Raw genomic sequence first — 22,282 nt, 5'->3', positions numbered from 1 at the left:
GGACTTAAATTCTGATGAGGAAAGAAAAAAGAGATCGGGCATCATCAGCACTTATCTGTTGGTTTATTTATGTTTTGAATAAAAACTACATTCACATGATTCAAGACTTAAAATGTTTGGTGAGGTACAGAGTGAAAATCTCCCCTATTTCTTGTATCCCGTAACACCCAGTTTTTGTGGTGCTAAAAAGGGTTCATGTTTTCTTACATACCTTTCCAAAGATATATTTTATGCACATATAAAGCAAATATGTTTATATTCTCCCCACTTTGTCAAAATGGCAGCATACTTCATCTGCCTTGACCCCTTGTATTTTTTAGAGTATGAAATGGTGTTTAGTTATGAAACAGGTTGAGACCAACTAAGGAAAGAATGTAGAGAGAAGTGGAGAAAGCCCTGGAATACTGCAGCATTTTCTAAGTTGGTCCCTGCTGAGTTTTGGACCTACAGATGTGGTGTTGTTTAAAGAGCTGTTACTTTTTATGAGACTTTTTACAGAAGTTTGCACTGTTTCTTTTGTGTTCCACCTTTCTTATCTGCCTGTTCTCTTTATACACCGGAAAATGTCTGATTATAATTGAAGGCAGTGTTTTCATGTATCTACTGTCAATTAAATTTCAAGAAAATTGATGACAGGATCAGCCCTGGAATATTAATATTATAAATACTTTTAACTGGTTGTTCTTATGTCTAGGAAAAACAGGCAGAAATTTAGAATGTTAGAGATTTATAACAAGTTATTGGTATTTGAGATGTATGACTGAATCCTTGCTCAGTAATCAGTTAATCAATGTATCTGTTCAGAGTGATCTGGCTCTTTGCCTGGGTTTGAATCTTAACAGTAATGTTTCTATTATATTGCAGATGTTAGCATAATCCTTGTATTATTATCTTTAAGAATATTTAGAGTCATCCTCTGTTACCACTTTGTGTTTGGGAAGGCTTATTGGAGAGACTAGAACAGTGTAGGTCTTTTGATCCTTAGAAGTTTTGAGACTGAATAGGATTAAGATCATTAGCGTCTGCTATAACTTTTGGGGTGCAGTTGAACCCTGTTGATTGACCTAACCCAGAGGAGGAGAGAGGGATTATTTTTTAATGAATATAATTATAATGCTTTATATGTTGGTTGACATTTTGATTTTCAGTTAGCTGTCTTTATTAGCCAGTCACTTGGTATATAAATATATCTGTTTTTTTCTTAGATTGTTCTTTTTTTTTTTTTTTTTTTTTTTTTAAGATTTTCTTTATTTACTTGAGAGAGAGAGAGCACAAAGAGGGAGGGAGAAGCAGGCTCCCCTCTGAGCAGGGACCTGCTCATGCAGGGCTTGATCTCAGGACCCTGGGATTATGACCTGAGTCAAAGGCAGGTGCTTAACTGACTGAGTCACCCAGGCTCCCCGAGATTGTACTTTATTTAAGAATTGTTTTGTTCAGTTTGATTTTTGAGGTCATTTTTGTTATCTTTACTTCTCTTGTATTCTTTTTTTGCTGGAGATTAAAGTAAGCTACTAGCTTTTTAGGTTGAAGAAATAGAATCTTTAATGGAAAATATTTAATAGTACTTTTTGAAGCATTAGACACTAATTACGTATAAGACTACCATTTGAAATGTGTAGTGAGTGTGTTAGGCTAACTTAAATTCTGTAAATGTATAGGTGTTAATGTTTTATTTGAAGATTTTAGTTAAAAGATTTTCATTTATATACTTTAACATCATAAATGATGTTACTCTTGTTATTTAATCATTGGATTGTAGCCTGATTGTGTGCCAGAATTTTTTTATCAACAAAGTTGACAATTTATTGTTTTTGTTTCTCTTACCAGCTATAAGTTTCTTGAAGACAGCATCTCTAGTACCTATAAATACATAAGTATCTCTTAATGACTAAAGTCTTGTTTCAACATAGGTTGCTTTTCAGATATTGAAATGTTGGATTTACTTACTCTATGTAAATACTTATTGAGTTTCTCAACTTTGTTTTAACTCACTTGAGGGAGAAAATGTATAGGATACTTCAACAATTTTTTTTTTAAATTTTGAAATCTGTACCTTCACCTAGGTACTTTTCACCCAGCTTTCCCTAATGTTAATAACTTATGCAACCAGAGCACAGTGATTAAAACTGGAAATTAACATTGGTACAATACTATTAACTAAACTACAGACCTTATTTGAATTTTACTAGTTTTTCTGTTTCAGGATTCAGTCCAGAATCTTACATTGCATTTAGTTATTGTGTCTCCTTAGTCTTATCTATAAGAGTCTTTTTTTCTTCCATGACCTTCACACTAGTGATGAGTGTGTGGTCATTTATTTTGTAGAATTTCTCTCAGTTTGGTTTTGTCTGATGTTTTCTTGATTTATTGAAGTTTTGCATTTTTTGACAAAAATACTACAGAAGTAATGTGCAGTGTAATGTTGAGTCCTACATTCAACATTATTGATGTTGAGTACAGAATGTCAGTATATCCCATTTGAGGTGATGTTAATTCTCATATGGTGGATGTCATGTCTGTCAAATTTCTCTACTTGTAAAGTCACCATTTTTGTCTTTGTAATTACAGGGTATCTTGGGGAGATTCTTTGAAACTGTGCGTTTATCCCTTTTCTCCTCAAACCTTTGCCCATTTGTTTTCAGTATTCTTTGGTAGATCTTGCCTGTAACAGTTATTATAATGGTGTTCACCTGATAGTGATTTTGTTTTTCTCATTTCCTTCTACATTTATTAATTGGAATTTTTCTGTAGAGAAGACCTGCCCCTTCTTGTTTATTTAGTAATTTGTTTATATTAGTATTGAGTCATAGATACTTGTTTTATTCTGTGGTTTATAATTTAATGCTGTCATTATTTTGTTGTCAGATCGTTCCAGGTATGGTCTTCAGGTTGACTCTTTGTTTTTTCACCGTGCCCCCATTCTCTTTTCTTTAGGAAAGCATTTTTTTTCTGACATGATAACATTTTCTAGGTTTATCTTCCATTTCTCTGCTGAGACCTAGAATCAGTCATTTGTCCTGGGAGCTCTGGTTCTTTCTATTGGAGATGATATTTAGAAAACAAGATCTGGATGTGATGTGTGCTTATTGCTACTGAGGTGTCATTGCTCCTGTTAGGCCTTCTTAGCAGACAGAGCTAGAAATATATGTGTATATATACACATTAACTCACACATACACAAACATCCATGTTTATTTGTGTATCTTTTTAATCCATGTGTGCATTTATTAAAAACTATGAGTTTATACCGATAACTCTGATTCCAAACACTGTAGAGTTTATGCTAGCTGTCCCCTTTTGTTTATAATTACTATTTTCTGACAGTGAGAAATAGAGCATACTTTGGTATGAAGTTACTAGAATAATGAATTATAGTGATGTTCAGGAAGATCCCCAAATAGTCCTGAACCTTAAAAAGCATGTTAAGCTATCTTTCAGAATATTTCTTTTATTTGGTAAAAGTCAGTATAAACCAAAAGTAATCATATTTTATCTTTGTAGTTCTAACTATTGTTTAATTACATTTAAAAAATTTTTAGAGATCACTTTGCACTGAGATTTAGATATTTCTTTTGCATCAGAACTTTGTTGTCCATATGATCTGGATTTTAAAGACTGAGAAGGACAGTACCTCTTTTTTTTTTTTTTTTTTAAAGATTTTATTTCTTTATTTAACAGAGAGAGATCACAAGTAGGCAGAGAGGCAGCCAGAGAGAGTGGGGGAAGCAGGTTCCCCGCTGAGTAGAGAGCCCAATGCTGAGCTCAATCCCAGGACCCTGAGATCATGACCTGAGCCGAAGGCAGAGGCTTAACCCACTGAGCCACCCAGGTGCCCCAGGACAGTACCTTTTTTTTTTTTTTTTTTTTATTGTGGTAAGATATACATAAGAAAATGTCCCATTTTAACCATTTTTAAGTGTACAGTTCACTAGCAGTAATTGTACTCACAGTGTCTTCACAATGATCACCACTATCTGTTTCCAAAACTTTTTCATTATCCCAAATAGAAAGTGCAACCATTGAGCAGTAACTCACCATTGCCTCTCCTGCCAGCTCCTGGTAATCTGTAGTCTACTTTTTGTCTTTATGAATTTGTCTCCTTTGTTACCATATAAAAGGAAGATCATATAGTATTTGTTCTTTTTTGTTTGGTTTATCTTATTTGACATACTGTTTTTGGGGTTCATCCATGTTGTACCATGTATCAGAATTTACTCCTTTATTATGAATTATTAATATTCCTTTTATGTGTATTGCATTTTGCTTATCCATTCTTCTGTTAATGGGCATTTGAGTCCTGTCCACCTTTGACTATTGTGAATAATGCTGCTGCGAATGTTGTAACACAAGTATCTTTCCCATTCCCTGCTTTTCATTTCTTTTGGGTAAATACCTGGAAGAGCAATTGGTGCTCTCATATGGTAATTCTGTAGTTAGTTTTTTGAGAGCCTACTGAAATGTTTTCCATGGTGGCTGCATCATTTTACATTTCCTACCAGCATTACACAAGGATTCCAATTTCTCCACATCCTCACCAGCATTAGTTACTTTCCATTTTTGGCTTGTTTGAGTGCTGTGATAATAGACATCTTACTAGGTGTGAAGTGGCATCTCATTGTATTTTGGATTTACATTTTGCTAATGACTTGTAATGTTGAAGATCTTTTTATGTGCTTGTTGGCTATTTGTGTATCTTTCGGGGGAAATGTCTATTCAGGATCTTTGCCCATTTCAAAATTTGTTATTGTTGTTAAGGTATTCTTGATATTATATATATATATATATATATATATATATATATAATATCCTTAATATAGGATATTAATCTCTTTTCAGACATGAGATGTAAATGTTTTCTCTCATTCTGTGGATTTTCTCACTCTTGATAGTGTCCTTTGATGCATGAAAGTTAAATTTTGATGAAGACCAATTATCTGTGTTTTCTTTTGTTTGTGTTTTTGGTATCATATCCAAGAAGTCATTCCCAAATCCGATGCCAAAGCTTTCCTGCTGTGTTTTCTTCTATGAATTTTCTATTTTTATATGTTTAGATCTTAAGTATAGGCCTTTCTTCCATTTTGAGTTAAGGTTTGCATGTAAGTAAGGACAGTGTATTTTGTGTGGATTATCAATAGATGGCTTTATGTTGGCACTTAGTTATGTCCAAACTTTGGCTAGTTTGGATGTTAAATTTTAGAGGGCTAAAAACTGGATATGAAGAAGGTAATCGAGAATTAAGGAAATGGTGTGGCATTATGATGAAAGGAATTGCATTTTTTCCTATCTGAAATAGGTGAACATTATAATGAACTGCTTATAAGAAAAATGGAATGAAAGAAAGCCTTTTTAATTGATATATGGGAATAAAGTATGAGAAAGAGTAAAGGCATAAAGATTTCAGTAATGGTACAGTTTTGGTCTTCATTAGGTTCAAAAACATGGATGGAAAACTTAAATTACAGAAAACAGTAGAGAATAATACTACCTAAACTTAGTATTACCCAGCAAACTTGGAAAGTATTTATAAATATTGTCTTTTTATGTTGTGCAGATGGAGAAAATGAAATAGCAACTAGCCTGGGATCACACTGTCATTGAAAGAGCCAGTTTAGCATACTAGTTTCTTGATTCACACTTTTTCATTTTTGAGACCAGTGTTTTCCTTCCTTCCTTCCTCTCTTTCTTTCTCATGGATGGCGTGTTTGTTTTGTTTTGTTTTTTAAGTAAACTCTACTCCCAATGTGGGGCTTAAACTCTCAACCTGATCATGAGTTGACCCTGAGATCAAGAGTCACATGCTCTACTGACTGAGCCACCCACGTGCCCCTCTTTCTTAATGTTTTGACATCTGGCAGAAACTTCCTCCACCATCTTAAGACATTCAGCCTTTTAGGTGGGACTTGCCTGCTTCTAGAAGGCTGAACTATCATCTCATCCACTTCCTCCGAGCCAACTCTAGTTTTTGCAATGGCAAATAATAAATGCAGTAGAGGACAGGAGTAAGAGCTTCATCTTAAAGCCAGATGGAACTGGATTCAGATTCAGGGGTTGCTAGTTAATAGTTATGTATGTATTTTACCCAAATTTTCTAAATCTCTGTCTTTTCTTCTTTAAAACAGAGAGAATAATAGTAATTTTAGAATTATTCTGAGGAATTGATGAGATAATGTATAAAATGTGTTTAGCATGGTTTCTGGAAGGCGCCTGGGTGGCTCAGTGGGTTGAGCCGCTGCCTTCGGCTCAGGTCATGGTCCCAGGTCCTGGGTTCAAGCCCCGCATCGGGCTTTCTGCTCAGCAGGGAGCCTGCTTCCTCCTCTCTCTCTGCCTGCCTCTCTGCCTGCTTGTGGTCTCTGTCTGTCAAATAACTAAATAAAATCTTAAAAAAAAAAAAAAAAAGATTTGCTATTATTATTATTAACAACTCTGTAGTTAGATGCTGTTATGATGATTTTAAGTCATGGGCAAAGTACATCCTGTTCCAGGTCTCTCCTGTAGGAGAATTGGTGTCATTTTTATTTCTTTTTTATAACTTGTGTGTTGGATTGTCTTTATTTTTAAAAAAATGTTTATTTATTTGAGAGAGAGAGAGAGTGCACACCCAAACATGACCAGGGGGAGGGTCAGTGGGAGAGGGAGAGAGAGAGAGAGAAGCAGACTGCCCACTGAGCACAGAACCCTAAATGGGGGGCATGGGCATGGGACTCAGTCCCACCACCCTGTGATCACGACCTGAGACCTGGGTGCAACTGACTGAGCCATCCCTGTGCCCCTGGATTGCCTTTATTCTTTACCTTAATGGACACTTAAGTGAAAGAATGGGATTGTAAGAGGTTGTGTTGTCCATGCTGTTTTTGGAATTTTAAACAGGAGGTAGTCAGCAGAGTTGTTGTGTACCCGCTGTAGCCATATCACCTTTTCTTATTCTCTCATGTCTGTGTCTTCTAGAGCTGTGTCAGGATTTAAGTGGGAATTAATATATAGCAGCTCCCAGGTATATTAATTTGAATGGAAAAAAGGACCAGTTGAGAAATAGTGATAAAGTTTGTAGGAATTAGAAGAAAAGCAAGGAATCTGAATTTTATTACAGCCAATAATAAACCAGTAGAAACTGATTAGTATGTGATTCAGTCCTCTGTACAAACTATGTAACCCATAACAAACAACTCAGAAAAGCAAATTACTATTAATCTTAACATCTTAGCCTGTATTTGTGAGAAAAGATTTAAATCCAAGATTTTTAAATATATGTCATTTAATTTAGCTCTCAAAGAATAGGATAACAAATACTGCAATTCTTTGGGTAGTGCAAAGACAGAATGATTAGGGTAACCCTTTCTAATGTTTGGGTAGAAGATCAGGCCTAGGAAAAATTGTGCCCTGGATCATGTAATTCTTTGTGAAAAGGCTGGTTGGTCACAGCTTTGTCTAGCATGCATGGCAGTGTGTGAGCTTACCTGCCTTTGAGGGAGTTAGACAAATTCAAGTTCTGTAACTTATTTGAGATAGGTATATGAGAATGGTTTTCTTTTCTTTTCTTTTTTTTAAAGGCTGGTTGGTGTCTTAAATTCCTTGCCTAAATATTAAGAAAAAAAGAGAAAGCAGGTAAAAGGGACATTAAACTGCATACTAATGAGAGCAGTGTGAAAACTTGAGAAGTACAGTCTGTAGAGACTTGGGAGAGAATCTCAAGTTTGAAGAGAGAATGGTCTTTAATTCTGGTCAGATGGGTTTATTTTGGAAGCATTTGCCTTCTACAACTTACATATTGTAGTATAAATACATTACTTAATCCCCACTGTCCTTCCTTTTCTTTGAGACTTAAGGGTTTTCTTCCTGCAATATACTTTTTGCCAACTGAGATTGATGAGAGACTACTGTATTTCTCTTTACTGTTTTTCCCCTACTTTTGTCTTGTCTTTTTTTTTTTTAACAAATGATGGAAATGACATTTGTGGAGTACTAAGAGCTCCATGGATCATATCTTGTTGCAACAAAAATCATTGTACCCCATGCCTCATCAGATAACAAAGATATCTTTTGACTCTATTGGTTCACTCATTTGAATACAGTAAGATGAAATTGTTTAGATGCAACCTTGGAGCTTATTTTTATATGAAATGACAGAAGCATTTTTAGTCAGTATGTAGTAGAGGTAGCATTTCCTATGCAAATGGAAAATACTGCAAGTTAATAATGTCCTGTATGGGGCCCTAAGTATTTTCTTTCAAATTATATTAATTATAATGATATTAATTAGAATATAACCTGCTCTAAGCCCACTAAATGTCATTTGAAAAGCTAATTATGGTATATTGAGTACCTGAAATTAATTGAGGTCCCAGTATTGTAATTTTTGGACTGGCCAAATTTTTGGCAGTAGTGATCAATACTGAAGTAAAAAGTCATCATTTGGTAGTTTCGTTTCTCTCTCTCTCTCTCTCTCTCTTTTTTTTTTTTTGCACTGAAAAGAGAGTTACAGGGTGCCTTCGTGACTTAGTTGGTTAAGCATCAACTGTTGCTTTTCACTCAGGTCATGATCTGAAGGTGGTGAGCTGGAGTCCTGCATGGAGCTCTACTGTCAGTGCAGAGTCTGCTTGAGACTCTCTACCTCTCTGTCTGCCCCTTTCCCTCCATGTATGTGTGCATGCACGTGTGGACTCTCTCTCAAATACATCTTTAAAAAAGAATCACAATATTAAGTGTTTAGCCTTTTACATTATTCGTAAATCATACTTTTGGAAGTCAACTGAAATGTGGCATACTAAAGCATTTATCAGTAATTAAGGTGTAGTCACCTTCATCAACATGTTAAACATGGTTATATGTTTTACTAAAGTAGTTTATACCTCAGGTAAAATATTTATCCAATTGTGTATATCAATTCTCTACCTAAAATGGAAAGTTTTGAGAATCTTTTACTGCTTTACCTGCTGAAATGTAATTATCCAAATCAGTTCTTTATATGAAAAATGTTCATGGGTGCCTGAGTGGCTTGGTTAAGTGTCTCTTTGGCTCAGGTCATGATCCCAGGGTCCTGGCATCAAGCCCCACATCAGGCTTTCTGCTCAGTGTGGAGCCTACTTCTCTCTTTCCCTCTGCCTGACACTCTGCCTACTTGTGCTCTCTCTCATCAAATAAATAAGTAAAATCTTAAAAAAAAAAAAAAAGAAAGAAAAATATCCAAATGAAGAACAATATTGCTTCAAATTAAGATCCACCCATCTTGGCAAACTTATGTTTTTTATTTCTGCTATTATTTGTAAATTTGTTTTTAAAACAGTTTCGTCAGGCTGTGTTAACACATCATACTTGTGGTAGTAACATGTTCTTTTGGAGCTCTCTTTCAGCCTCAGAAACCTAAAACTCGGGGCGCCTGGGTGGCTCAGTGGGTTAAGCCGCTGCCTTCAGCTCAGGTCATGATCTCAGGGTCCTGGGATTGAGTCCCACATCGGGCTCTCTGCTCAGCAGGGAGCCTGCTTCCCTCTCTCTCTGCCTGCCTCTCTGTCTACTTGTGATCTCTGTCTCTCAAATAAATAAATAAAAAATCTTTAAAAAAAAAAAAAGAAACCTAAAACTCACTGGAAAGTTAAGTGACAGGTCAGCTTTTAGTGTTCTGAGGAATGAAGTATCTGTAGTGAGGAGAAAAACTTAAAAGAGATTTTAGAACATTTTTTTTTCTTTTAAGATTTTATTTATCTGACAGAGAGATGGAGAGTGAGCACAAGTAGGCACAGCGGTGGGGAGAGGGAGAAGCAGGCTCTCCGCTGAGCAGGGAGCCTGATGCAGGGCTCCATCCCAGGACCCTGGGATCATGACCCAAACAGAAGGCAGACACTTAACTGACTGAGCCACCCAGGTGCCCCGAGATTTTAGAACATTTCTATTGGAAATCTAGATAGATTAACAGTTTAATTTTCCTGATTACTTTTTTATTCTCATCTTTACCGTAGGCTACTTAGCTTTTCTCTTAAAACTGATAACTTGTTTTTGCGCACCTGGGTGGCTCAGTGGGTTAAAGCCTCTGCCTTTGGCTCGGGTCATGATCCCAGGGTCCTGGGATCGAGCCCCCACATCGGGCTCTCTTCTCCGCAGGGAGCCTGCTTCCTCCTCTCTCTCTGCCTACCTGCGATCTCTCTCTGTCAAATAAATAAATAAAATCTTAAAAAAAAAAACAACCTGATAACTTGTTTTAAAATCTTTGTTATCAGAATATTATTAAAATATTTACCAACTTTTATGGGAAAGATGTCAGAGTGATAAATTAGCAGAGAATTTTTTTATTAAACAATAAAATATAAGATATATGCTAAAGATTGTAAGTTAGAGTCTTTGAAGGATTTTAAGCCGAGTGTATGAAATAATCAGATTTGTGTTTTGGAAAGTTTACATTGGTCATGGTATGTGACATGTATCAAGGGGTCAAAAGAGGATACGGGCAGGTCACTTAGGAAGCTATGGCAGTGATCAGGTAAGAGGTGGTGGGTTAGATTAGGGTGATGTCAGTGGAAATGGGAAGAAGTGCATGAATTCAAGAATTGGCTAGAAGATAAAGACAGGACTTATTGATTGGATTGATTTGTAGAGGAGAGTCAGAGAAATCAAGAAAGAATAAAATTTCTGGCTTGAGGAACTCTGGATGTTGATATTTGCTGAGATGTGGGATACTGCAGAAGGATGAACATCTTGAGTTTGAGGGGTTGGGTTTATGGAAGAATAACAGACATAGAAAAATGTTCTTTGAATTTTTTTTGTGTGTGTTCTTTGAATTTTGACAAATTTTTATAGTCCTATAAGTACCACCACAATTAATATCACCCCAGAAGTTTTCTGTTGCTCTTCCATAGTCTTTCCTGAGCCTCTGACAGTCGGTGATCTGATGTATGTCCATGTGTTTTTGCCTTTCCCAGAATGTAATGTAAATTGAATCATATAATATTTAGTCAAATGAATCCTCCTTTCACTTAGCTAAAGCTTTTAAGAATCATCTCTTGTCCATATATCAGTAATTTATTCCATTTTATTGGTGAATAATACATCACAGCATGGAGGTACCATATTTTGTTTTTCCATTCACCAGTTGATGGGCAGTGGGTTGTATACAGTTTTGCGCAGTTATGAATTAAGGTGCTATAAAAATTTGTGTTTAGTTTTTTTTTTGTTTTTTTTTTTTTTTAAATCTGTATCTTTATTTCTAATGTATAAATACTCAGAAAGGGGATTACTGGTTAAATGAAAGGTGTATATTTAAGAGAAACTGTCTAAGACGTTATTTTATTTTAAATTTCCACTTGCACAAATGAGAGTTTTTGTTGCTCCACATCCTCATCAGCATTTGATTCTGTCGGATTTTTGACCCATTCCAATAGGTGTGTAGTGGTATCTTGTTGAGGTTTTAATATGCATTTTTCTAATGACTAATGAAATTGAACATCTTTTATGTACTCATTTGCTATCAGTATTTCTCAACTCTTTGGGTCTTTTGGCTTTTTATTTGGATTGTGTGTTTTATTATTACTGAGCTTTGAGCATTCTTTATAGAGTTCTTTGAGAGTTCTGGGTAGTAATCCTCTGTGTGTGTATTGTGTATCTGTCCTATATCAGATCTGTATCTCACAAATATTTTCTCCCAGGCTGTAGCTTTTCGTTCATTTTTTTTTTCTGTTGAGGCATAATTGCCATATAATATATTAGTTTCAGGCTTACAACATAATGATTTTAGTATTTGTATATATTGCCAAGTGATTATCACAGTATGTGTAGTTAACATCTGTTATGTAATCAGAAAAATTTTTTTTTCTTGTGCTGAGAACTTTAAGATTTACTCTCTTAGCAACTTTCAAATACACAACATTTGGTATTATTAACTGTGGTCCTCATGCTGCACGTCACATCCCCAGGACTGACTTGTATTGTGACTGGAAGGTTGTACCTTTTGACCCCCATCACTCATTTGTTCACTCTTTACTCCCTATTTCTAGTAGCCACCAGTCTGTTCTCTGTATCTATGAGTTTGTGTTATTTTGTTCCATACAGATTTTAGCATTGTTTTTCCTATTTCTGTGGGGAAAAAAATGCTATTGGAATTTTGATAGGGATTACATCAACTCAGTAGAGTGAGTTAGGTAGTATGGATGTTTTAACACAATTTTTTTTTTTTTAAGATTTTATTTATTTGACAGAGAGAGACATAGCGAGAGAGGTTAGTAGGGGGAGAGGGAGAAGCAGGCTTCCCGCTGAGCAGGGGGCATGGTGCGGTGTAGTGCGGGGCTGGATCCAGGGACGCTGGGATCATGACCCAGACCAAAGGCAGACGCTTAATGACTGAGCCACCCAAGGTGCCCAACACAGAATATCTTTAGCACGGAATATCTTTTCATTTGTGTTTTCTTCAATTTTTCTTCCATCAGTGTCTTAATAGTAAGGTGTCTTAAAGTACAGGTTCTCCCACCTTTGTGGTTATTTATTGCTAGGTTGGTTTGTTTGTTTAATTTTTTTTATTTGACAGAGAGGGATGGAGAGAGAGGGAAACAAGCGGGGGGAAGTGGGAGAGGAAGAAGCAGGCTTCCCACTAAGCAGGGAGCCTGTTGCAGGGCTCCATCCCAGGACCCTGGGATCATGACCCTATCTGAAGGCAGACACTTAACGACTGAACCACCCAGTCACCCTTATTCCTAGGTCGTCTTTTTGATGCAATTGTAAATGGGATTGTTTTCTTAATTTCGATTTCTGGTAGTTAGTTATTGGTGTATAGAAATACAACAGATTTTTGTATACTGATTTTGTGTCCTACAACACTACTGAATTAGTTTATTCCTTCAAATAGGTTTTTGGTGGAGCCTTTAGAATTTTCTGTATATAATATTGTTACCTGCAAATACTGACAGTTTTACTTGTTTTCTAATTTTGTTGCTTTTTACTTATTTTTCTTGTTTAGTTGCTATAGTTCGAATTTTCAATAGTATGTTGAATAAAAGTAGTAAGAGTAGATATCCATGTCTTAAAGCTTTTAGCTTTTCACTATTGGTTACAATGTTAGCCATAGTCTTTTAGTATATGGCTTTTATTGTGCTGAGGTACATTCCCTTTAAGCCCACTTTGTTGAGAGTTTTTATCATAAATGGATGTTAAATTTTGTCATGCTTTTTTCTGCATCTATTTTGATGATCATATAATATTTTTCGTTGATTTTGTTAATGTGGTTTATCACATTGATTGAGTTGAGGATGTTGAATCAATTCCTCTTGATCTTGGTGTATGATCCTTTTGTATTGTTGAATTTGGTTTGCTGATATTTGTTGAGGATTTTTGCATCTATGTTCATCAGGGATATCAGTTATAATTTTCTGTTCTTGTGGCATCCTTGTCTCATTTTGGTGTCAGAATAATACTGGCCATATAAAATGAGTTTGGAAGGTTTCCTTCCTCTTCTGTTTTTTGAAAGAGTTTGAGAACAATTAGTATTAATTATTTGAATGTTTAGTAGAATTTACCAGTGAAGCTGTTTGGTCCTGGACATTTGTTTGCTGGGAGGTTTTTGATTACTCATGCTACCTCTTAACTAGTAATCAGTCTGGTTAAATTTTCTATTTCCTCATAATGCAGTTTTGGTAAGTTTTATGTTTCTAGGAATTTATCCATTTTTTTTATATGTTGTCAAATTTGCTTACATATTATTTATTCATAATCATTTCTTTAAAATCCTTTGTGTGTCCATGGTATCAGTTGTAATGTCTTCTCTTTCATTTCTGATTTTGAATTCTTTTTTTCTTCTTGGTGAGTCTAAAGATTTGTCACTTTAGTTTATTTTTTCCAAGAATCAGGTCTTAGTTTCATTGATCTTTTCTATTATCTTTTTAGTCTTTATTTAACTTTTTTCCACTCTGATTTTTGCTATTTCCTTTCTCCCACTAACTTTGGGCTTCCTTTGCTCTTTTTTTCTTAGTTGCTTGAGGTGTGAAGCTAGTGTTTAAGATTTTTCTTGTCTCTTGGGGTAGGCATTTGTTGCAGACTTCCATCTTAGAATTGCTTTTGCTGTATCCCACAAGTTCTGGTATGTTGTGTGTTCTGTTTTCCATACTTTTCAGTCTCTTTTTATTTCTCTTTTGATTTCTTCTTTGACTCTGGTTGTTCAATAGCATGTTGTTAAATTTGTGAATTTTCCAGTTTTCTTCCTGTTATTGATCTCTATTTTTATGCCATTGTGGTCAGAAATAATGCTTGATAGGATTTCAATCTTCTTAAATTTATTAAGATTTATTTTTTGGCCTAATACATGATCTGTTCTGGAGAATGTTCCATGTGCACTTCAGAAGAATGGATTCTGTTGTGTTTGGGTGGAATGTTACGTATATATCTATCAAGTCCACCTGGTCTAACATGTTTAAGGTTGATATTTGCTTTATTGATTTTTTTCTAAATTTAACTATTCTAGCTTTCTTTTTGTTTCCATTTGCAAGGAGTATCTTCCATCCCTTCACCTTCAGTTTCTGTGTATCCTTAAATCTGAAGTGAGACTCTTGTAGGCAGCATATAGATGGGTCTTGTTTTTAAATCCATTTTGTCACTCTTTGTCTTTTGGTTGGAGAGTTGTGTCCATTTACACTGATTGGTATGCACTTACTGCCATTTTTTGGTAAATTGTATTCTGGCTGTTTTGCAGCTCCTCTTTGTTCCTTTCTTTCCTTGCTCTCTCCCTTTGTGGTTTGAGAATTTATTTACTGGTCCACTTAAATTCCTTTTTCTTTATCTTTGTGTATCTTTACCATTTGTTTATCTTTTGTTTTGCTTTGTGGTTACCATGAGGCTTATATATAACAACTGTGTTTGAAACTGTTTAAGTTGCTAACAGCTTAAGGTTGAGTGCATTCTAAAAAGCTTTACATTTTTACTCTCCCTCACATTTTATATTTTTGAAGTCATGTTTTACATCCTTTTATTTTGTGTATTGCTTAACTAATTATTATATTTATAGTTATTTTTACTACTTTTGTTTTCTACCCTTTATTACTAGGTTTATATCTATTTATTATATATTTACCATTTTCTTGCCAGCATTATTCCAAGACCAGATGTTAATTTTGAGGAAGTCCAGTTTTTTCTTTAATGATTCAGGCTTTTTGTGTTATAACTAGGAAATATTTTCTTAAACTTCTCTTAGTTTTTAATTTAATCTACCTAAATTATCCCCTGATTCTCCACCAGAGCTGCTAACTCCTTGCAGTGTCCAAATATGTTATGCAGTGAGAGGAGGGGTGAGGAAGGAAGGAGTCAAGGCAAAATATGGCCCAGGGGCCAAATCTTTTCCTCTCCCTGTTTTTGTAAGTAAAGTTTTATTGGAACACAACCATGCTGTTCCAATGGCAGAATTGAGTTAGTTGTAAGAGAGGCTGAATGGCTTTCAAAGCCTAAAGTATATATTATCTGCTCCTTTACAAGAAAAGTTGATTGCCACCAGAGACAATCTATTAGTTCCTCCTTCCCCTTTTCTTGGGGCAACTCTCCTGCAACCCTTTATTCTTAAGTGTCTTTCTGGACAAATTGTTTTTAAGCTCTGTATAGTAGCTATTCTGAAAAATTCCTATTTCTCCTTTGTTAGATCCTTCTGCTTCTGGGATCCCAAGTCTTCCTTAATTTGTTTCATTCCCTCCTGATAAAATATATCTTCTATTTCCCTGTTTAAAAAGGCTGCATGGGAAGTAAATAGATAGCACTCTTAATAGAGAATTCTAGGGGCGCCTGGGTGGTTCAGTGGGTTAAGCCTCTGCCTTCGGCTGAGGTCGTGATCTCAGGGTCCTGGGATCAAGCCCCACATCGGGCTCTCTGCTCAGCAGGGAGTCTGCTCCCCCCCCACCCCGCCTGCCTCTCTGCCTGCCTCTCTGCCTACTTGTAATCTCCATCTGTCAAATAAATAAATAAAAATCTTTAAAAAAAAATAGAGAATTCTAGGTGGTTAGTCAGTTTCCTTGAGAATTTTGAAGGCATAGCTTTATATTACCTTCCACCTTCCAGTGTTGCTCTTGATAAATCTAAAGATTTCCAGCTTAGGGTTTGCTGTAACCTGTTCTTCTTTTCTGAAAACTTTTGGAATCTTTTCTTTTTCCTCAATGTTTTAATATGGCAAAAAGAGGTGCCTGTTATTTATTTATTTATTTATTTATTATTTATTTATTTTGTAAAAGATTTTTATTTATTTATTTGGCAGACAGAGATCAGAAGTGGGCAGAGAGGCAGACAGAGAGATGGGGAAGCAGGCTCCCTGGCAAGCAGAGAGCCTGACGCTGGGATCATGACCTGAGCTGAAGGCAGAGGTTTTAACCCACTGAGCCACCCAGGCGCCCCGCCTGTTATTTATTTTTAAAAATAAATATTGTGGGTACTGTGTAGACCCCTTTTAATTGGAAAACTCATGTTCTTCAGTTTTAGGGTGGTTTTTTTTTTCTCTTTGATAATTACCTCTCCTTCTGATTTTCTTTTCTTTTTCTTTTTTTTTTTTTTAAGATCTTTTATTTATTTGACAGAGAGAGACCACAAGTAGGCAGAGAGGCAGGCAGAGAGAGAGAGAGAGGGTGGAAGCAGGCTCCCTCCTCACTGAGCAGAGAGCCCGATGTGGGGCTCGATCCCAGGACCCTGGGATCACGACCTGAGCCGAAGGCAGAGGCTTTAACCCACTGAGCCACCCAGGCGCCGCTTGTTCTGATTTTCTTAGGATGCATATTGATTGCATGTTGGATCTCTTAGATTAGTATCTCTCAGAAACTGAGTTTTCTTATTTCTTTTATGTACTCCCCTCACCCCATGTTTATGATGAGGAGGAGAAGAGTTTTTACCCCCTTCCTTTGGAAAATTGCAAATATATACAGAAAAATGAATAGTATAATAAACCTGCTTGTACTTGTCACTCATCTTAAATATTCATAACCAAGCTGTTAATTTTTTAATTTTTTATTTAAAAGTTTTTTTTGTTTAAAGATTTTATTTCTTGTCAGAGGGTGCATGCATAAGCAGGGCAAGTGGCAGGCAGAGGAAGTAGCAGACTCCCCTTTGAGCAAGGAGCGTGATGTGGAACTCCATCCCAGGACCCTGGGATCATGACATGAGCTGAAGGCAAATGCTTAATGGGCGAGCCACCCAGGTGTCCCACAAGCTGTTAATTTTGAAGCCTATCTCAGATAGCATTTCATTATATTCATAAATATTTTGGAATATGACCTAATAGACAGGACTCTCAATTTAAAAAAACCTCATTTTATAATTATCATTATAAAAAGTTAAAAATTACTTATTTAAGGTTATCAAATATCCCATCATTGTCCAAGTGTCCAGGGGTGTCATAATTTAATACAGAAGATCGTCTGCATCCAAACAAGTTCATTCATACTGTAATTGATTAATGTGCTTTTTAGTCTGATTTAAATTCCTCCTCTGTATCTCTTTCCCTCTCTTTCTTTTCTTTTTTATATGTGTGCATATTTATTGAAGAAATCTGATGATCCAGTAGTTTCCTACAGTCTGGATTTTGCTGACTTGTAGATTGAATAATGCTTGAATATATAATATATATAGCATAGAATGCATTCAGATGACCTCTTTTTTTTGAGCAACTTCATTCACTAAGTCTGGTGTTGATGTTCATCCATTTTGTAACATCTATCAGTACTTCATTCTCTTACATTGTGGAAAAATAACCCGTTGTGTGGATATACTTTATTTATCCATTTATCTGTTGATAGACATTTGAGTTAATTTCTTCTTTTTGGCCTTTATGAATAATGTTGCTGTGAACATTCATGTACATGTTTTTGTGTGGCCATGTTTTCTCGGGTATATATGTGGGAGTGGAATTTCTGGGTCATATGATAACTCTTTTTATGTAAATTACTTTTGTAATTATTTAATTTACTGTTGATAATCATACATATTTACAAATGGTTCTGAGAAAATCTAGTCTAAATTGTTTTCAAATGTAATGAAAATTTTGTAGGTATTAAAAATTAATGTTGACATAATGTTATTTGGAAATGTAATGACACGAATATTTTTTGCAATGTTTTCTTTCTTTCTTTTCTTTTTTTTTTTTTTTTTCTGGTATTTAGAGCCTGTGATTTGTTTTTAGGGTTCATAACACTCATGTGCCTTAGGCATAGTACCTGTGTACTGCCTAAGTGTTAAAAGTCCTAACATTGGGGTGCCTGGGGGGTGCTTACTGGGTTAAGACATCTGTCTTCAACTCAGGTCATGATCTCAGTTCTGGGATCGAGTCCCACATCAGGCTCTTTGCTTAGTGGGGACCACCTTCTCCCTCTGCCTGCCACTTACCCTGCTTGTATTCTCTCTCCTGTCTCTCTCAAATAGATAAACAAAATCTTTAAAACAAAACAAAACAAAACCCCAAATCCCTAATATTGCCTGGGTGAAACTCAGGAAAAAGCTAAGGTGGTAATATGAGAACTTTGTGGACACTCAGTGGGATGTAATCTAAGTGGGAATGGAAATTGTCTTGGCAGAATGTCAGGCATAGGACCATGATGGGGTCTTTAGTAAAGCACAGAGAAGAAGAAGACTCATTTATTTTTATGAATTAACAGACAGCTTGGGAGATGTAGAAGAATAGTGAGGTGATCATGGTCCTGTTTCTTTACTTGCTCTGTATTATTCTTATATAAATTCCTCATGAATAATTGCATATAAACCATTTTGATAAGACAAAGGAACTTAGATTTTTAATTATATGAGCTTTCTGTTTTGTAAGCAGACAATTGAGGAGATAGTTTCAGCATACTTTCAGCTATTGGTTCATTAAATTCTAGTATGTTTCACTAAGCTAGTGTTTTTCTCACCTTGACTTCCATATTTTCCATCCATCTAAAAATGGATTATCACTGCATATATACCCACTCTACCATAAACCTATTGGTTTTAGCAAAGAAGTCAGTGTCACTCTAATTCTGTCAAAATTTGAATAAAGGTAAAAGGTAATCATGTAGCCATTAAAATAATTTACAGGTAGTGGGCATAATACCATTTTTATAAAGGGAAAAAACTATTATAAAGGGGACATTGACAACTTTTTAGTATACAGTAACAAAATAGGCCTTATCTTTAAGAAACACTCCAATAGGGGTGCCTGGGTGGCTCAGTGGGTTAAAGCCTCTGCCTTCGGCTCAGGTCATGATCTCAGTGTCCTGGGATTGAGACCTGCATGGGGCTCTCTGCTCAGCAGGGAGCCTGCTCCCCCCCCACCCCTGCCTGCCTTTCTGCCTACTTATGATCTCTCTCTGTCAAATAAATAAAATCTTAAAAAAAAAATAAAAAAATAAAAACACTCCAACAATTACAGTTCAGGTTGGGTAATGCTCTAAGAGTGGTAAGTCAGAATTTTCTCAAGTACTACATAAAATAGGGCACCTAACCTGGTTTAACTGGGCCCAGGGGAAGTTTTCATTTATTTATTTATTTATTTAAGAGAGAGAGAGTTGAGCACAGAGGGAGAATGAGAACGAGAAGCAGACTCCCTGCCAAGTGGAGGGTCTGATACGGAGCTCGATCCCAGGATCCTGAGATCATGACCTGGGCTGAAGGCAGATGCCTAACCAACTGAGCCACCCATGTGTCCCCCAGGGAAGGTTTTTTAACGACAGGTATACTACACCAAGGCTGTGATATCAGTGAGTTAGGTGAAGGGTAGAAAGAGAGAGGAAGAAAAAGAGAAGAATTTTAGGTAAAGAAAACAAAGTGTAAAGGCTGGGTGTGTGAATCAGCCTGCCGAGTTCACTAACCTCAAAGCAGAGAGAAGTTACTGGATTATGATGTCAAGGAAAGGAGTCCCATGAGAAGAGGAAGCTGAGAAGATGCTTATACTAATAAGGTCAAATCATAGAAGCTTAGTATGCCAGGTTGTCAGTGAGTTTAAACTTTGTGCTATCTATAGTGGAAAATACCAAATGGCTTTTAAGTGTAAGAGTGACCGGTTAACTTTTTGGTTTAGGTAGGTTATTTTTGTCTTTGAGTGCCTGTTCTGAGATTATAACTTTGAAGGTCACGAATTTTATTTATTGACCGCTGTATCCTCAGAGGGTAGAATGGTGCCTTGCAAGTATTTAAGATTCACCGAAGATGCTAGTAAGGCAGTTTAGTTGCATATAGCAATTAAGAGGAAGGGATCCAGCACAGGTGTGAATCCTTTTGAGGCCACCATTAAATAGTGCTGTGACCTTAAGCAGATTCCTTAATCACCCTATGACTCAGTTTTCTTATGTGGAAAATGGAGAGACTAGTGTTGGACTTACATAATAGTTCTGAGAATTAAATGAGTTTGTGTAAAGTACTTAGAATAATGCTTGGCTCATAGTAAGTACTACATAAATATTATAGGAATAGATAAATTTAAGAAGTAATTCAGGAACACAGTTGGATAGGATGTGGTAAATAAGGGTGTGAAGTGGTTAACATTGATTCCCTTTGTAGAGCTAGGGCTTTAGGTCCTCCCTGTTTCTCCCCTACACCTACTCACAACATACATGCACTCAAACTCACTCATTCTTACTCTCACAGATAACTGCTCATCCATTCTAGTTAGTACTGGAAGTTTAAATAAATCCTGGTGGTTAGTCTCTGGTATGTTGAGGAAAGACTGTTGATTCAGGGTGGCACATCCTCCTGGATTTTGTTTGGTTTCTCTCTGATTCCTTTTCTTTCTCTTTCTTGAAATCTCTTCCTTGGACTCCTTGAGTTCTTTACTTCTCAGAACAAAAATGTAAGCAGGGTTTTGAGCCACTTCCAGTTGGTGGGCTGGTGGTATGTAGCCACTTTCTTCCCCTTGTCTCCTTTTTCTCTTTATGCTTCTTCCCCTTCTCCCCATTGTTTACCTACTCCTTATTTTCCTACACAGTAGGAGACAAGAGAAAGGATTTCCTCCTTATTTGGCCTTGCCTACAAAGCTAGCTTGGTGTTCACAGTTCTGGTAATTATGGAAAGTTTTGGGGAGAATGTTAAAACACATGTCAGAAAAGTACTCCCTTCTTCAATTAAATTTTACTTTAAAAGAGTTCTCTTTTAATCTGTTTTTCTGATGTGATATTGCGAAGCATTTGGAATCTAGCACTTAAGCCAAGTTTCTCTACCCTTTTGTTTCAGAAACTGGCTGACTTCTGGAATATAGCTTGTCTGCTAGGCAAAGAAATCTTTTAGCTCACTTCTGGGCTGGTCAAGGTCACCAGAATCAGAGGTTTCATGCTAGAGCCATGCTTTCATTAGGTGTGTGGGACTGGATACTCTGAGAATCTAAGATGGAGCCTTAGCTCTCTGCTGCAACCCTGACGGTCTTTGAAATCTATACATTTTTTAAATCTTTTTAGGTTCATGTGGATTTTGTGTTCTACTCTGTGGTTCATTTGTTTTGATAGAAATGTAAATTTTCTCCCTAATCTTTTACCTAAACTAAGGCTCTGGGAAGATAAACCCTTTTACTTTCTTGTGTCTTCTCATATTCCTACCTATCTCATTCCCTAGTTTAAAGAGTACATACAAGGATTTGGATCCAAAACCTTTTTATTGAGTGTCTCTTGCATATTTCTTATAATGGGAGTTGGGTTTTTGGCTAATGGGGCCTCAGCTTTTTTCCCTCAACACACTGAGTCTTCTAAATCCTTGGAACAACACTCTTGATCATAAATAACTTGTAGTAAAAGCTTTCCATTTCCTAGAGTTTGTAATGAATGTAAATATCTGTGTAATTCCTTGTCTGGATAGTCATGAAAAGATAGTGGCCAGTGTCTGTTGTGTTTTTACTGTGCGCCAGGTTCTGTTCTCACCCCTTTTGTCTATTGTGCTGGTGAATTTTGTGATGCTTTAAAAACAAGTAACTTGTTTGCAGAATTCTTGCTAATGTTACTGTTGTTTTTAATTAACAGATTTCAACACTAAACTTGCACAATGTCTTTGAAACCAAGAGTAGTAGATTTTGATGAAACATGGAACAAACTTTTAACGACAATCAAAGCTGTTGTCATGTTGGAATACGTGGAAAGAGCAACATGGAACGATCGCTTCTCGTATCCTTTTAGTGGCACTGATAAATGTTTTTGTATTGATAGTGATATCGTATTAGTAACTCTGTCAGTGAACATTGGTAAATGCCCTAAAACTGATAAACTTACTGAAAAGTGAAAACAGGTTTATGCTTATGTAAATGGAAGAGAATGCCGTGTGACTGCTTTCACATGTATTGTTTACATTTCCAAGTTCACCTATATGTGTCAGTCAACAATCTGAGAACCTTTCATTT

General features: G+C 36.1%; 1 protein-coding gene across 4 annotated transcripts in view; it reads left to right on the top strand.

The window, feature by feature from the left end:
• LOC111155593 (cullin 2) overlaps window positions 1-22,282 on the top strand; it is a 104,288-nt gene that overhangs the window by 2,428 nt on the left and 79,578 nt on the right. For 3 of the 4 annotated variants that reach the window (XM_022515844.1, XM_022515845.1, XM_022515846.1), the window contains exon 2: window positions 21,909-22,049. In XM_022515844.1, coding sequence (XP_022371552.1) covers window positions 21,931-22,049 — 119 coding nt within the window. In that variant the 5' untranslated portion in view covers window positions 21,909-21,930. Of the gene's footprint in view, window positions 1-21,908; window positions 22,050-22,282 lie in introns of those variants that run through there. The other variant, XM_022515847.1, reaches the window with a different exon arrangement.

This window comes from Enhydra lutris, unplaced genomic scaffold (genome assembly GCF_002288905.1).
Source record: "Enhydra lutris kenyoni isolate GAN:26980312 unplaced genomic scaffold, ASM228890v2 scaffoldscaffold42, whole genome shotgun sequence".
Lineage (NCBI taxonomy): Eukaryota > Metazoa > Chordata > Mammalia > Carnivora > Mustelidae > Enhydra > Enhydra lutris.
The sequence above is the reverse complement of the archived record's forward strand: the minus strand, read 5'-3'. Positions and strand labels throughout refer to the sequence as shown.